The sequence below is a fragment of the Cinclus cinclus genome, chromosome 15, assembly GCF_963662255.1.
Source record: "Cinclus cinclus chromosome 15, bCinCin1.1, whole genome shotgun sequence".
Classification (NCBI taxonomy): domain Eukaryota; kingdom Metazoa; phylum Chordata; class Aves; order Passeriformes; family Cinclidae; genus Cinclus; species Cinclus cinclus.
Genome location: NC_085060.1, coordinates 14,760,447 through 14,773,515, shown reverse-complemented (window position 1 = coordinate 14,773,515; position 13,069 = coordinate 14,760,447). Strand labels below are relative to the sequence as shown.

Here is a 13,069-nt window from a genome sequence, read left to right as displayed (position 1 = left end):
GTGCTCTTCCAGACAGAAAGTGGAAAGACTGGTCATGCAATACCTCAGGACTGGGAGTGATTCCCCTTTGATAAACTTGCTTTTGATGCTGCTTCAATTTTCAGGGCTTTTTTCTTTTTTTTTTCCTTTCAGGCAGCTCAGAGCAGATCAGAAAGAAGGTTGTTTTCACTCTTTTAAGAGCTGCTCTAACCTGAGGATGGAAATCTTTCTGTGGGCAGCTGTTGTTAGTGAAAACAACACAAAATTTGGAAGCAGAAGGTTTTCAGCACAGTCTCAGTGAGCAAGCATTTCAGCTGGGTGGAAATTCACAGTCAAGGTGATCCAGCTACCTTGGGCCTGCCAAAGAGCAGTGCTGGGATGAGGTCAGGAATCAATGATGGTTCATGCTGGAAATGAGTTCCATGAGGTCAGCAGCTCCCAGAGCTGGAACACGCTGTGCTTTCACTGCTTTTCCTGGGTCCAGGCTCTTTGTGGCCATACAGCCACCCTCTGAGAAGGTGTTTTCCGTGTAGGAGCCAACTGTGTTGGTTTCCTGGCATTCCTGTGAAATCCTGGCTTGTGTCCCTCCTGTGAATGGTACCCAATCCCTGCTTGGATTTGTGACGAGAGCAAAATCTAGATCTACATTACAAAGTTACAGTGCTTCTTGCAGAAGGTAAAACAGTCTGATAGGAGCTCATCACCCCTGAGAAGCTGATTTTAAAACAAACATTTGCACCAGTTTCCCATTTTCTAATTTTCCTTGCAAAAAGTGGTTCAAGATGAGGGTTTTTAGGGAGACCAGGAATTCCAGCTGGTGCTGCTCAGTGACTTTGCCTCACTGAAATTCTTGAATTCCTTCTGAGGTTGTGATTTAACTTTGAAGTCCAGGCTGTCTGATGATTGTTCTTTTCATTTAGCTTTCACTGGTGTGTTGTTGTTGTTGAGGCTGGGGTTTATCCTTCCTAGATGAGCTTTCTTGCAAGGGTTTTTACATTGTGCCGTTACCTATAGTAGAATGTGAGGTAAATTGTGATTTAGGAATTGCTGTTGTCAGCTTATGTGACTTGCATTAAGCACTGCAGTTTTCCTCAAGGTGTGGCCTCCCAGGACCAAGGACTGTGGGAAAGAAAGAGAAAAGTCCCTGTATTTTACAGGTTGGTGGTTGGAGGAGCTGAGATGGCCCTTCAGTGTTGGGACAAAATTACCCTTTCTTATCAAGAAGTCTGGATCTCCTCCCTTTTTATGGGAAATAACTGTCTTGAAAGTTTTTCCTGGCAGGGAATAGTGAGGGGGTGGACTTGGCAGCTCTTACATCCAGTGTGGCATGAAATACATCAGTTAATGAGATAGGTTAGTAAAATTTTTTAGGGTTACTAAGTTGCTTTTCTCCATGTGGGAATTGTTGTTGGGTTTTAGTGCTTTGGGGCCTTGGAGGACAATAACTTCATTGTGCTGTAGGAAGGAAACTTGACAGGGATTTTTGTCATGTGGGGGTAATTCCCTATTTAGATATTGTGTATTAATCTTCCTAAAATTACAGCAGTGGAGAATGTTTGGTTTGTTCCTTTGAAGCAGTGATAATTTTGTTTTGTCCAAAGATGCTGTTGCCTTGATAAACTTGTTGCTGCTCATGGCTCAACAATAGTTCTGGATGTCTCTGATTGAAGCATTTCATAAACAGGGCTTTTTATTTGGTAATTATCCATGGAAGATGAGGAGTTTTGTCCCCATTGTGCAAATAGAGAAATAAACACAGAAAAAAAAAAAGAAATTACTTTCATATCCGCTGAAGCTGAACTGATTGCAAGGTTGGGAATCGACTGGAAAAGTGAGGTGCCAAAACTGTGGGATCTTGGTGCCTTTTGGTGCTTCCTTCATGGGGTTTACAACAAACAGCAGTGGTAAATATTCAGAAGGATTGCAGGGGGACACAGATAATATTGTGATTATTAGGAATATTTTGACATGAGAGTGTATTTTTGATTCACACAATTCTCTGTGTGGTTAAAAAAATACTCAAAACCATTTGAAATGTATCTACATTTGAAATGTATCTGCTTACAGGCAGAGACACTATATATTGAAATATATAAATATATATATGTATTGAAATGCTTGAAGCCTTGAAAGAAAGCAGAATCACCATGTTGCGGAATGGCTCCACATGTCTGTTGGCACACAGGGTGGGGGAAAGGGAGGTGTAATCTTTTTAAGAATTCAGCTTTTAAGCTGTCATACTTGAAGAGTAAATAAAATAATGTGTAGGCAAAGCTGAGGTACCTTGTAGAGCATTTATCACTGTGGGATCTCTGCGTTAGAAGTAGGAAAAAGAGCTTAAAATTTCAGTTTTACTTTGCTGAGGGAGACACTTTTGTTTAACAGTCCTATATAATATCAGGTATCAGTTGAATAGCAGGTGGGTAGTAAATTAATTTGCTTTAGTGTGTTTTGCTTTTTAGTATTGCTGAATGTGTGTTTTTACATGCAAAGCAAATATTGACTGAAGGTGAGGTTATGCTGGAGCCCGATGGCTTTTGCAAGCATCTTTTATGCAGGTTTTTTTTCCCTCATGTGTCATGTTTCAATTGCATTGAGTGATTAAAAATAATCCACATTTCAGAACCTAAAACTGAGACACAAAAATGCTTTCTTTAAAGCTGGAAACAATTTCTTTTCCTTGCTTGTGTGTAAATACTTCAGTGGGATCAATTTACACAAGGAGTTACGGGTTAGGAGCCCTTTGAAATGGCACTTCTTGACTTTGCAGATTAATTTTTTAATGTATTCCATGATCTTTTTCTTGTGTGGATTGGCAGCGATATCATGAGACAATTAAGAAATGGCTCGAGTTTTTCACTAGACTTTTAAGCTAAGGGAGTGAAAGGCACTAAAGAGCTCTGTGGGGCTCCTGTGGAGCCCAGCCCACATCAAGGTGCAGGGGAAGATAAGGAGTTGCTCCAGGGGATCTGCTATCACAGGGACTCCACAAACCCACCAGCACAGCTCTGTTAGATCCTCAAGTGCCACTGAAAAACCCTCTCAAAACTTTCAAATCCAGAGTTCAAGTGCTGTGAGTGAGGATAGGTTAGGGAAAATAGTAATAAGAGAGGATTGGTGAAATTAAATACCCCAGAATGGTCTCAAATTGTGCATCCAATCAAAAGCTTTTTTACAGGATGGATTTGTGCATTTAGGTTTTAGGCTGTTCTTGGAAGTGCTGCTGGCTGTGGAAATGGGAAAGAGTTTGTTGTTGTTGCAACATTCTACCTGCTGTTCTGCCACAGAGTTTTCCATCAGTGCCAACTATTTCTTCTTCTGCAATTCCATTGCCATGGAAATGTGGGGATGTGGATGTGGAAGTCCTATGGCCCTCACGTATGATCTGGAAGCCATTCCAAGGAAATACTTTTGTCACTTTTTATCACTTCTTTTATCACAACAAAGCACTTAAACTACTATTATGCTCTTCTTGTAACTGATATTAGTAACATGTAATTTCCTAAATTTCCTTTCTTCCTTCAAATATTTTCCATAAAGATTTTCCACATCTGTGTAGGATAAATGTATCTGTTACCTGTTCATGAATTGAACATTGGAATAACTCCCAGTTGTGGTGGGAGCTTTTCATTCTGCTTTTATTTTTGGTAAGGAAGCAGATGCAGTCTGTGGTGGGTATTGAAAGGATCCATCCAGGAGTGGGATTTCTTTTTATAACACTGGACAGAGTGTTCTGATAAGGTAGAAGAAGTTCAGATTTATTACTGATTCTAATAATAAAGTTGTTAATAACTGTATTTGATTTAATATTTATTTACTCTGAGTTCTGGACAAAATTCATGTCTCACTCTTCTTTTTGCTTCTTTTTTTCCCTCCCAGTTCATATCCTTTCTGCCAGGCAATTAACTGGATGTGGCCGTTTCAGCCACTTGTTCCCAACATCCACCTACCAACATATGAAGATGCACAAGAGGATTTTGGGGCACCTCTCCTCTGTTTATTGCATAGCCTTTGATCGTAGTGGGAGGAGAATTTTTACAGTAAGTTTAAAATTTGGACCTTTTCCTTTTCGAAGATTGCTTTGTTTGGTTTGATTTCTTTCTTTCTTGAGTCCCTCAGCAGCTTCTTAGTCACTGATTGAGATGCAGACATGACTTTGTTCAGCTGCAAGTTGCTTTTCTACTAAATTTACCTTCCTGGATTTGTAGTGTGTCAGTGAATACATGACAATTATTTTAAGTTTTTCTCCAGAATGCAGTGACATCCATTTCTGTGGTGATGCCCTTGATTTTTGTTGGGCATATTTAAAAATCAACAGATTTTTCAAATGAATGTTGCATTTTTAGCTGTTAACGTTAATCCTTGTGCATAGAGTGATAGGACAAGCAGGAATGGCTTCCCATTGCCAGAGGAGAGGGTTAGGTGGGATATTGGGAAGAAATCCTTCTCTGTGAGGGTGGTGAAGCCTTTGCACAAGATGCCCAAAGAATCTGTGGCTGCCAGGTTGGATGGGGCTTGGAGCAGCCTGGGATAGTGGAAGGTGTCCATGTCTTCCAAACAGATCCAACATAAACCATCCTGTGATTCCACGATCCTCTTTTATCAAATAGAATTTGTTGACTCCACAAGATGATCCCCTGACTCCACAGTTCATAGAATCATAGAATCCCAGAATGGTTTGGAATATTTCAAAGTCATCCAGCCCCACCTCCTGCCATGGGCAGGGACACTTTCCACTATCCCAGCTGCTCCAAGCCCACTCCAACCTGGCCACGGGCAGCTCCAGGGATCCAGGGGCATCTTCTGGACAACTTCTTTGGGCAGCCTATTCCGGGGCTCACCACCCTCACAGGGAAGAATTCCTTCCTAAAATTTGTCCTCTGTGGAATCCCACTGAGTTGTTCTGTCAGCTCACAGGGTTTGGGATCCCCGTCCATCCGCGGCGATCCATGCGCGACGTGCACGGACCACATCCCGTATTTTCAGTAATCTTTGGGAATCCCTGTGCAATTTCAGGGGTCAGATGACTGTTTGGTGAAGATCTGGGCCACGGATGACGGGCGCCTGCTGTCCACCCTGCGGGGCCACTCGGCCGAGATCTCGGACATGGCCGTCAACTACGAGAACACGCTGCTGGCGGCGGGCAGCTGTGACAAGGTGGTCAGGGTGTGGTGCCTCCGGACCTGTGCCCCCCTGGCAGTCCTGCAGGGCCACTCAGCTTCCATCACTTCCATACAGGTGAGGATCGATGGGTTTTACCCCTTGAATTGGAATGGTAATAAGAGCTGTGGTGGTCAAGGATAAAAGTGATCTTTTTCTCTATGATTTGTCCCAACTCAAGGGTGTTTTTCCTGGTTAACTCAATCCTGTGGCGCCCAGGGGATCATCCTTCTGCTTCCATGTGTTTTTAGCTGGGTGATTACACTGCTGCTTCCTTAGGTCTATAAAACAGGAGATCTAATGCTCTTTTAGAGCAACTCAGAGAGCAGCAGCATCTCCTTGGCTCGGCTGGCATCTTTGGTGGTGCTCCTGGCACAGCCCCTGACCCAGCACTCTTGTGTTCACAAAGAACATTTGTTTTCCAAAGGATCAGTTAAAATTCCTTACTCCCCATTTCTTGTTTCCTTGTTATCTTAGCTTGTCACTTAAACAGGTGCTCTGGATGTTGTAACAAATTTGTAACAAAAATGCAGATTTTCTTTTAAAAAACCTCACAACTGCCTGGCAGAAACCTCCAAAGAACAAAATTCCAGGATAAAAACGACAATCCCTGCAATTTGGCAGGTGATGCACATAGAGGGGAGAGTAAGTGGTGCTGTTTGGCTCAGAATCCCTCTCTCCTGGAGTGTTTCTACCTTGAATTCAGCACAGGCTTCTCCACTGTTCCAATATGCCCCAGGAGTCTCATTTCTCCCCATCTTCCCTACACTTGCAGTTTTGTTTGATTTCAGCCATTTTAAAGTGATTATGTCAGAAATGTATCTTCCAACCTGGCTTTTTAAGTGGTGTATTATTTGTTTACATGTATATGTAGATGTGTAAATATATATATATATATATATATTTCTATGCGTGTGTGTGTGTGTTTCTCTCAAGCTCTTTGTATAACTGGTAATTTAGAATATAATCATTCACTGCTTTTTGAGGAAGCAGTGCTGGAATTCTTTATCAAATTACCAGGTAGCCTGGGGATTAAAGGTATTGCTGCAGTTATGAAATTAAGAATAAAAAGCTTTCCCACTCCTTGGAGAGGTTCGGGAAGATAGAGGAGGGGAGATCCTGCTGTGCAGCTGTTCATTGGGCTTGGATGCAAGAATAGTTTTATTTGCCATGTTTGATCCAGTTCTATCCTAGAAAGAGCTATTTCCTTATGGTTTTGCCCCATTTACAGGGTCTGGGCTTGTTTCATTTGCCCAATTTCCTTTGTGGAGTGAAAACAAAGAATTCCTAACCAAAATGTAGATGTTCTCCATTTCATCAACTTTATTTTTATGGAAATTCAGGTTCTATGCTTATCCCTGCTCTCTATATTTCCAGGGGAGAAACAGATGTGTTAGTGCAAAACATTCTTGTCAACAAGTTTCCAGCATGAGAGAAGAGAAAATAGGAACTGGTTTAATTGTTACAACTTTTATTTTTAGTTCTCTCCAGCAAGGAAAGGAACAACTCGATACCTCACTTCCACTGGTGCCGACGGAACAATCTGTTTCTGGCAGTGGCATGCGAACACCATGAAATTCAAGTGAGACTGTTTAGATAATTAGAATTATTTTAACTCAAGGAGGGATTTATTTTTAATTTTGGCACAGAGAAGAATACTGACATAATGAAATAAGGGTGTTTTCTTGCTCAGTAAACTGGTGTGTGGGGCAGGAGCACTTTGGGTTCTGTGGCATTGGAACCCAAAGGGGAGGCAGAGATTGGGGTTGTTATTTCTGAGGTTTGTGCTTTGCAAGCCAAAGTTGTGGAAAAAATTCCAGCTTTTAATTCAGGATTAAATCCCTGTCCAAAATGTACAGACAGAAGAATTAATTTGCTTTTAATCAGAAGAATGTACATATGTAGATGTCATCAAACCCATATTTAATCGGGAGGAAATGCTATTGGATTCATGGTTTGGCAGGGTCTGTTTTAAATAGATTTGAATTGGTGAGGATAATGGTAAATCAGTTGAATAATTTTCTCAGTTTAGCAAATTGTTTCCTTATTAAACTAAGGAAGAAAATTCCTAAAATGAAAAATAAATTCCAGCAAACTTAGATGAGAATTATGAAATTAAGAGATTTAAAATGAGCTTGACTTCAGTTTGCTGTGCTGCAGGGAACTCTGTGTAGAGTAAAGAAAGAAAAATAAAAATACTGTGTTTTGCATGTAGGGATCGTCCTGTGAAGTTTGCAGAGAGGTCCAGGCCTGGTGTTCAGATCTCCTGTTCATCTTTCAGTTCTGGTACGTGTCCAGCATCAGCTGTTTCATGACTCTGGGGCTTTGGTGACAGTTCTGTTACTTCTCTTTAGATACAAATACTGTTAAACCCTTTTCCAGTTAATTTTATCCCTGTCAAATTGTGATTATTGGAAATGTTCCCTGCAAAGTGTCTGCCTCAAGCTGCTCTTTCTCCTTTTTCCTATAATTTAAGATATTCTATCTTGACCGCTTCCAAAGCTTTCAGTCTCTTGTTTTGCACATCAGAGATATTTCTCTGTAACATCCTTTAAACTTTACCTTGTAAAGTTTTTGAGTGAAAAGCAGTGGAAATCCTCTGTCAAAGATTGCACTTTTGCTAATCTTCCAAATTTGGCTGAATTCTAAGAGAATCAGTTCAGTGTATTGGAGAATCTCAGCTTAAGAATGCTCCTTTGTAGCTTTGAACGAGAAAAAATAGTGATTTTTACAAAGAAAATGGTGTAACTACTCATTAAATTTGGTTTTTGAAATTGAGAACTATTGTAGAGCCACGATCCTTTTCTAAAGCCAGAAATCCTGAATTAACTAAACCCATTTCAATGCAGTAAACAACACAATAATGCCCTTTCAGAGCAATGTTGTAAAGAAATTGCCATAAAATACCTTAATCACTGCATCCCAACTCAGCAATAATTTCTCTCGTGTGCCAAATAGGTACTGAAACTGCATTTAAATACTTCATTTGACATTTACCTGTTTACATTGGAATTTTCTGTTTAAAGCTAGTTTGCTGCTTTGACAAGAAAGCAGCAAATTAAAGGAAATAAAGTTAAAATAAGTTGTTCCTTGGATGACTTTTCTTCTCACAGAGAATTCTCTGTTTTAGGTGGCATGTTCATTGCAACAGGGAGTACTGACCATGTGATAAGAATTTATTATTTGGGCTCAGAATCCCCAGAGAAGATGGCTGAGCTGGAATCTCACACGGTAAGAGGCAAATCCAAATGAAAATTTCTTTTTCCTCCCTCATATTTTCCTCATTTCAGGAATTTTATTTCTGTACATCCAATTTTTTTATTATTTACTGTCTAGAATTTGTTTGGCTTTCAACATTGTGGTATTTAAATGCCTGGAAATTTGTGGGATGTTTATTTTTAAATCTCTCTGAGGCAAGTGGTTTGTGCAAAGTAGGCTTTATCTATTTCATTTCCCCAGAAAACTGAGGGACCAGGTGACTTTTCCCTTACTCTTGGAAAAGTCTGTGTTGGAATGAGGAATTAAAATAGTTTTAAGGCACAATGTCATTGCACAATGTCATTTTTTCCTATTAAACTTGCTGTTGAATGTTTAGTTAAATCCACATAAGACAAAGTAATTCAGATTTTCGACTGTGCTGTCAAAACTTGGATCATGATGGTAATTTCATTTAGAAAATAAAGCTTAAAAGCACTTTTTTTTTCAGATAACGCAGAAAGATTCCCATAAAAATTCAAACTACAAATTTACCACCTCAGGAACACTTTATGGATTAAGCCCAAGGTCTAAATTGATTCCCTGAACTTCAGTGGGAGTGGTGGCTCTCACAATGAGGTCTCCAAGCCAGCACATCTCACAAGTATTTTGCTCACAAAAGAAAAAGATGTTTTCTGTATTGAACAGGTTTGGAAGAAGCTCTAATTCCTTTAATTTCTTTAAGTCCACTCTTAATCCTGCCGACAGCTGTCAGCCCCCCTTAAAACAAATCCCAGTTACCAGGAGATAGAGACATCAGTGGGAGTGAGGAGAGCAAATCATGGAGCCAGCACAAGTATTTGGCAAATGAAAAAAAGGGCAAAATTATGTCTAAAACATAACATTGTTTGTCAATGATTTGTAAGTATTAATAAAACCAAGGTTTGCATTTTTTGGATTAAATTTTTCAATCAACTTTCATTTTAGATCTAAAAATTGCAGGAAACCATCACCTCTCTGAAGTTTATTTCAGCGTTTAACACGATGTTTCTGAAGTTTAACTTCAAATACAACTTTTTTGTGCTTGATTTTCTTGAGATTTATTTGCTAAGTAAAAAGCTCATCATGGAGATCTTCTAGGCTGAGTTTTTCACTTTTGTTTTCTTTCTCCCTCCTGTTCAGGACAAAGTGGTTGCAGTGCAGTTCTGTAACAACGGTGACAGGTGAGTGTTGGGTTTTGGACCTGAAAATTATGACATTTAATTTTCCAAATATTTCATGGAAAATTTGGCGCAACAGGAAGATTTGCCCGTGGGCTTGGCTTAATCTTGGACAAATTATTGCAGTGTGTTGCAAGATGTGTGTCATGTCCACAAGCTCAAACTCGTTGTCCTCTGCTGTAACAACAAAAATGTTCTGTAACTGTGCTTCTAATTTGTTTTTTTTTTTTTTTTTTTCTTTCAAACAGCAAATTGGAACCCAAATTTTATAACCTTTTTGTATAAGAACCTTTCCAGGTAGCTCCCACAGAGGGGCTGCTTGTGGAGGAAGAGCATTGTAATCAATGTAGTCTAAAGTAAAAGTTAGTAAATACAGATATTTTATCTCAGCTTTACTCCTATTCCTTATTTTGTTGAGCAGGAGGTTTAAGGGATATGCCTTCAAGGGATGAGCCTTCCAAGCCCAGCTGTAGCTGTGCACCTGTACTTGGAGAGCTTTGTCATGTGGGAATTATGTGGGAATGTGCTGGGGTGCTTGTATCACCAGTTCCTTCCAAGCCATGTGAGAGAGAATGAGGCCACGTACTCACTGAAAATTACATTCTGTAATGATGCTTTGAATGGAAAAGGGGTACCTTCATTTTTATTTTAATATGAAGAAGTAATATTGAGAAGAAAATTAATTTGTCACAAGTATTTTCAAACTCTTTTTCACCACAGTGAAAAAAATCAGATCAGGGAAACTGAGAAGGTGAAACAATTGCTTCATAAAATTGAATAGATCTGTGTTTTAAGTGTAATTTTGTGTATAAATGGAATATACTTCAAAAGATGCTTGCCATCCTGTGAAAAATATATTACTTGAGGATTTTTTCCCAGTTTCTCAATAAAAACTACTTCTGTGACATCGATGGCCAAAGCGTTATGTGGTTAAATACATTTTCTACATGCTTCAAATTTTTAAATAAGGAGGGGTTTAAAAATTAAAATATTGCTGTTCAGCTCCACAGGCAGGACAACCTCCTTGTGCTCCATTTGGCTCTTTCCCTTGCCTGTCTTCACCCTGTCCCTAAGTTAATGCATTATAATTTATGCCAGACTCCTGGCACGCAGTTTCCCTTTCTTTGCTGCCACTCTGAGCTGCTCCAGGGATTTGCTGATGTCATTAAAAAGGGAATGTGCAGCTCGTATGAATTACGACATTGAAGTCATTCCAAGGCCATCTGCTGCTGGAGCCAAATGTAATTAATGTTGTGGGCTAGAAACTCTCTTGTACCCTACAATATCTGGTAGGAAAATTGTAACCTCATGAGTGAGAGAAGCAGAGATTCACAAGTACACACATCAAGTGTATTATATAGAATTTATTGGTGTCCATGTGGGGATGAAGCTATCTTTATTCAGAATTTAATGGCTTTTTTTTTCCCTTTTGCCCCACAGCTTAAGGTTTGTCAGTGGAAGCAGGGATGGAACAGCAAGAATCTGGCACTACCATCAGCATGACTGGAAGAGTCTGGTCCTGGATATGGCTACAAAAATGACAGGGTAAAGCAAAGCAAGCACAACACACCCCATTCACACATTTACCTGCAAGCTAAATGCTCCATTACATTGAAAACTGGTTATTTGCTTCCATTTTGAGTTGATTGCCATGCATGTATTGAAAATGTCGTTGCTTTGTCAACTTTACACAGTTAATTCACCCCCAGATAAAAAATAATCTGTTGGTACTTTCCTATCCTAATGGTTGAGAAATATTTAAGTATTTTACACATGAAATAAGAATGTCAAACAATTTATCTCACAGAAGGAGGTTTTGGTAGAGCGTCAGTGATCATTCACTACTAAGTGTATATATATATATGTATATATATCCAACATGGTTCTTAACATTGCATTTCTACCTTAAGTTTCCAAGTAAGAGGTGAAATTACTGTTTGGTTCTCAGGTTCAATTAGGGTTTTGAATTTTTCTTTTTGAGATCCTCAAGTGATTTCTTTAAGTGCCTTGTAATTGAATATTCACAACACCAAAGAGCAGAAATGGAGAAATCCATTAGGCACCTGCTTTGCAGAATTCTCCATATTTCAGTGGTTGCATTTGCAGTGTTTGCAGTCGGAAGTGTGAGTTGGATTTATTTAGCAGGTTCCTGCTCACTGTGGAGTTTACTGATATTGATGACTGATAAGAAAAATGACTTATAGGAAAAAGCCTAATAGAGCTGAAAGGGAAAATTGGGGTTGGGAAGGATGATGGCTTAGGGAGAGAGGAGAAAATGTCCTTTTTAAGGAAATGGAGTTCTATAAATCTCAGTGGCACTGAATATTTCCCGTATTCAGTTTCTTACCGCTGCAGAGCCATCCTTCATTCTCCTGCCTTAGCCAGAGTCACAGAGGTGCCTGTGATCCATCCAGCCCCAAATTTCATACTGAATTAGCTCTCCTAATTGTTTCCATATGTAGTTACTGATTTATTCCATTTTAAATTGCTGATTTCCTTAGAAACAACGTGGCATCTGGAGAGGACAAGGTCACCAAGCTGAAGGTTACCATGGTGGCTTGGGATCGATACGATGCCACCGTCATCACTGCAGTCAACAATTTCCTCCTCAAAGTGTGGAACTCATCCACAGGGCAGCTTCTCCATAGCTTATCTGTGAGTACAATTCCAGGGGGGGATTCCAAGTGGGTGTAGTTCACTCTGAGATTGATTTGAGGCTGAACTCATCACCATTCCTGTGACAAGGATTTGGTGCTGAAGTATCCAGTTGTCCCCTGCCTGCTGGGAGGAGGTTGCACCATGGGGAAGAGAGCTCATATGCAGAGTCCTGGTGATTGCTGGCTGACAGGGAACCCTTTGGAGGCTCCTTTTGTGCCCTGATGTCTCTTTCCTCTCCATTCCTCCCCATCTCAGCAGTGCTGAACAATGCCACTGCCAAACCTGTGGCAGGAATGGTGACCAAGCACAGTTCCATTAAATTGAGGTGTCCTGGGTGACTCCCTGATCTGGGATGTCCTCTCAGTGACTCCCAGCACATCTGGAGATGCCACATGGAGACATAAATCTTCTGTTTTATCCTGTGCTGTCATTGCAGGGTCACGATGATGAAGTTTTTGTTCTGGAGGCTCATCCCTTTGACCAAAGGATTGTGCTTTCGGCAGGACACGATGGGAATATTTTTGTTTGGGATATAGACAAAGGAACAAAAATTCGCAATTACTTTAACATGGTAAGAAAGATCACAAGTTTGGGGTTTTTTTTTTTTTTTTTTTTTGTTTTTTTTTTTGTTTTTTTTTTTCCCACAAAACTGGTCTTGAGACAAAAGCAGATTTCAGTAAATACCTCCAGAGCCAGTAGAGCTGTGAGATCTTTGGTGATCTTGCCCTATGTCTGCCAGTAACATAAAATGTGGACTTCCAGAACATACTTTAAAAGTTGGGCAGAAATTTCAGTACAGAGAGAAAATGTGAAGTTTTACTTCGTAATTCAGTTTAACTTTAATAAATAAAAGTGTA

General features: G+C 39.9%; 1 protein-coding gene across 1 annotated transcript in view; it reads left to right on the top strand.

Moving 5' to 3' along the window:
* The window catches only part of BRWD3 (bromodomain and WD repeat domain containing 3), a 43,530-nt gene that overhangs the window by 12,990 nt on the left and 17,471 nt on the right, over positions 1–13,069 (top strand). The window contains exons 7-15 of the mRNA XM_062502903.1: positions 3,859–4,019; positions 4,996–5,217; positions 6,621–6,721; positions 7,355–7,425; positions 8,270–8,370; positions 9,517–9,557; positions 10,995–11,099; positions 12,056–12,209; positions 12,649–12,783. Coding sequence (XP_062358887.1) covers positions 3,859–4,019; positions 4,996–5,217; positions 6,621–6,721; positions 7,355–7,425; positions 8,270–8,370; positions 9,517–9,557; positions 10,995–11,099; positions 12,056–12,209; positions 12,649–12,783 — 1,091 coding nt within the window. The remainder of the gene's footprint in view (positions 1–3,858; positions 4,020–4,995; positions 5,218–6,620; positions 6,722–7,354; positions 7,426–8,269; positions 8,371–9,516; positions 9,558–10,994; positions 11,100–12,055; positions 12,210–12,648; positions 12,784–13,069) is intronic.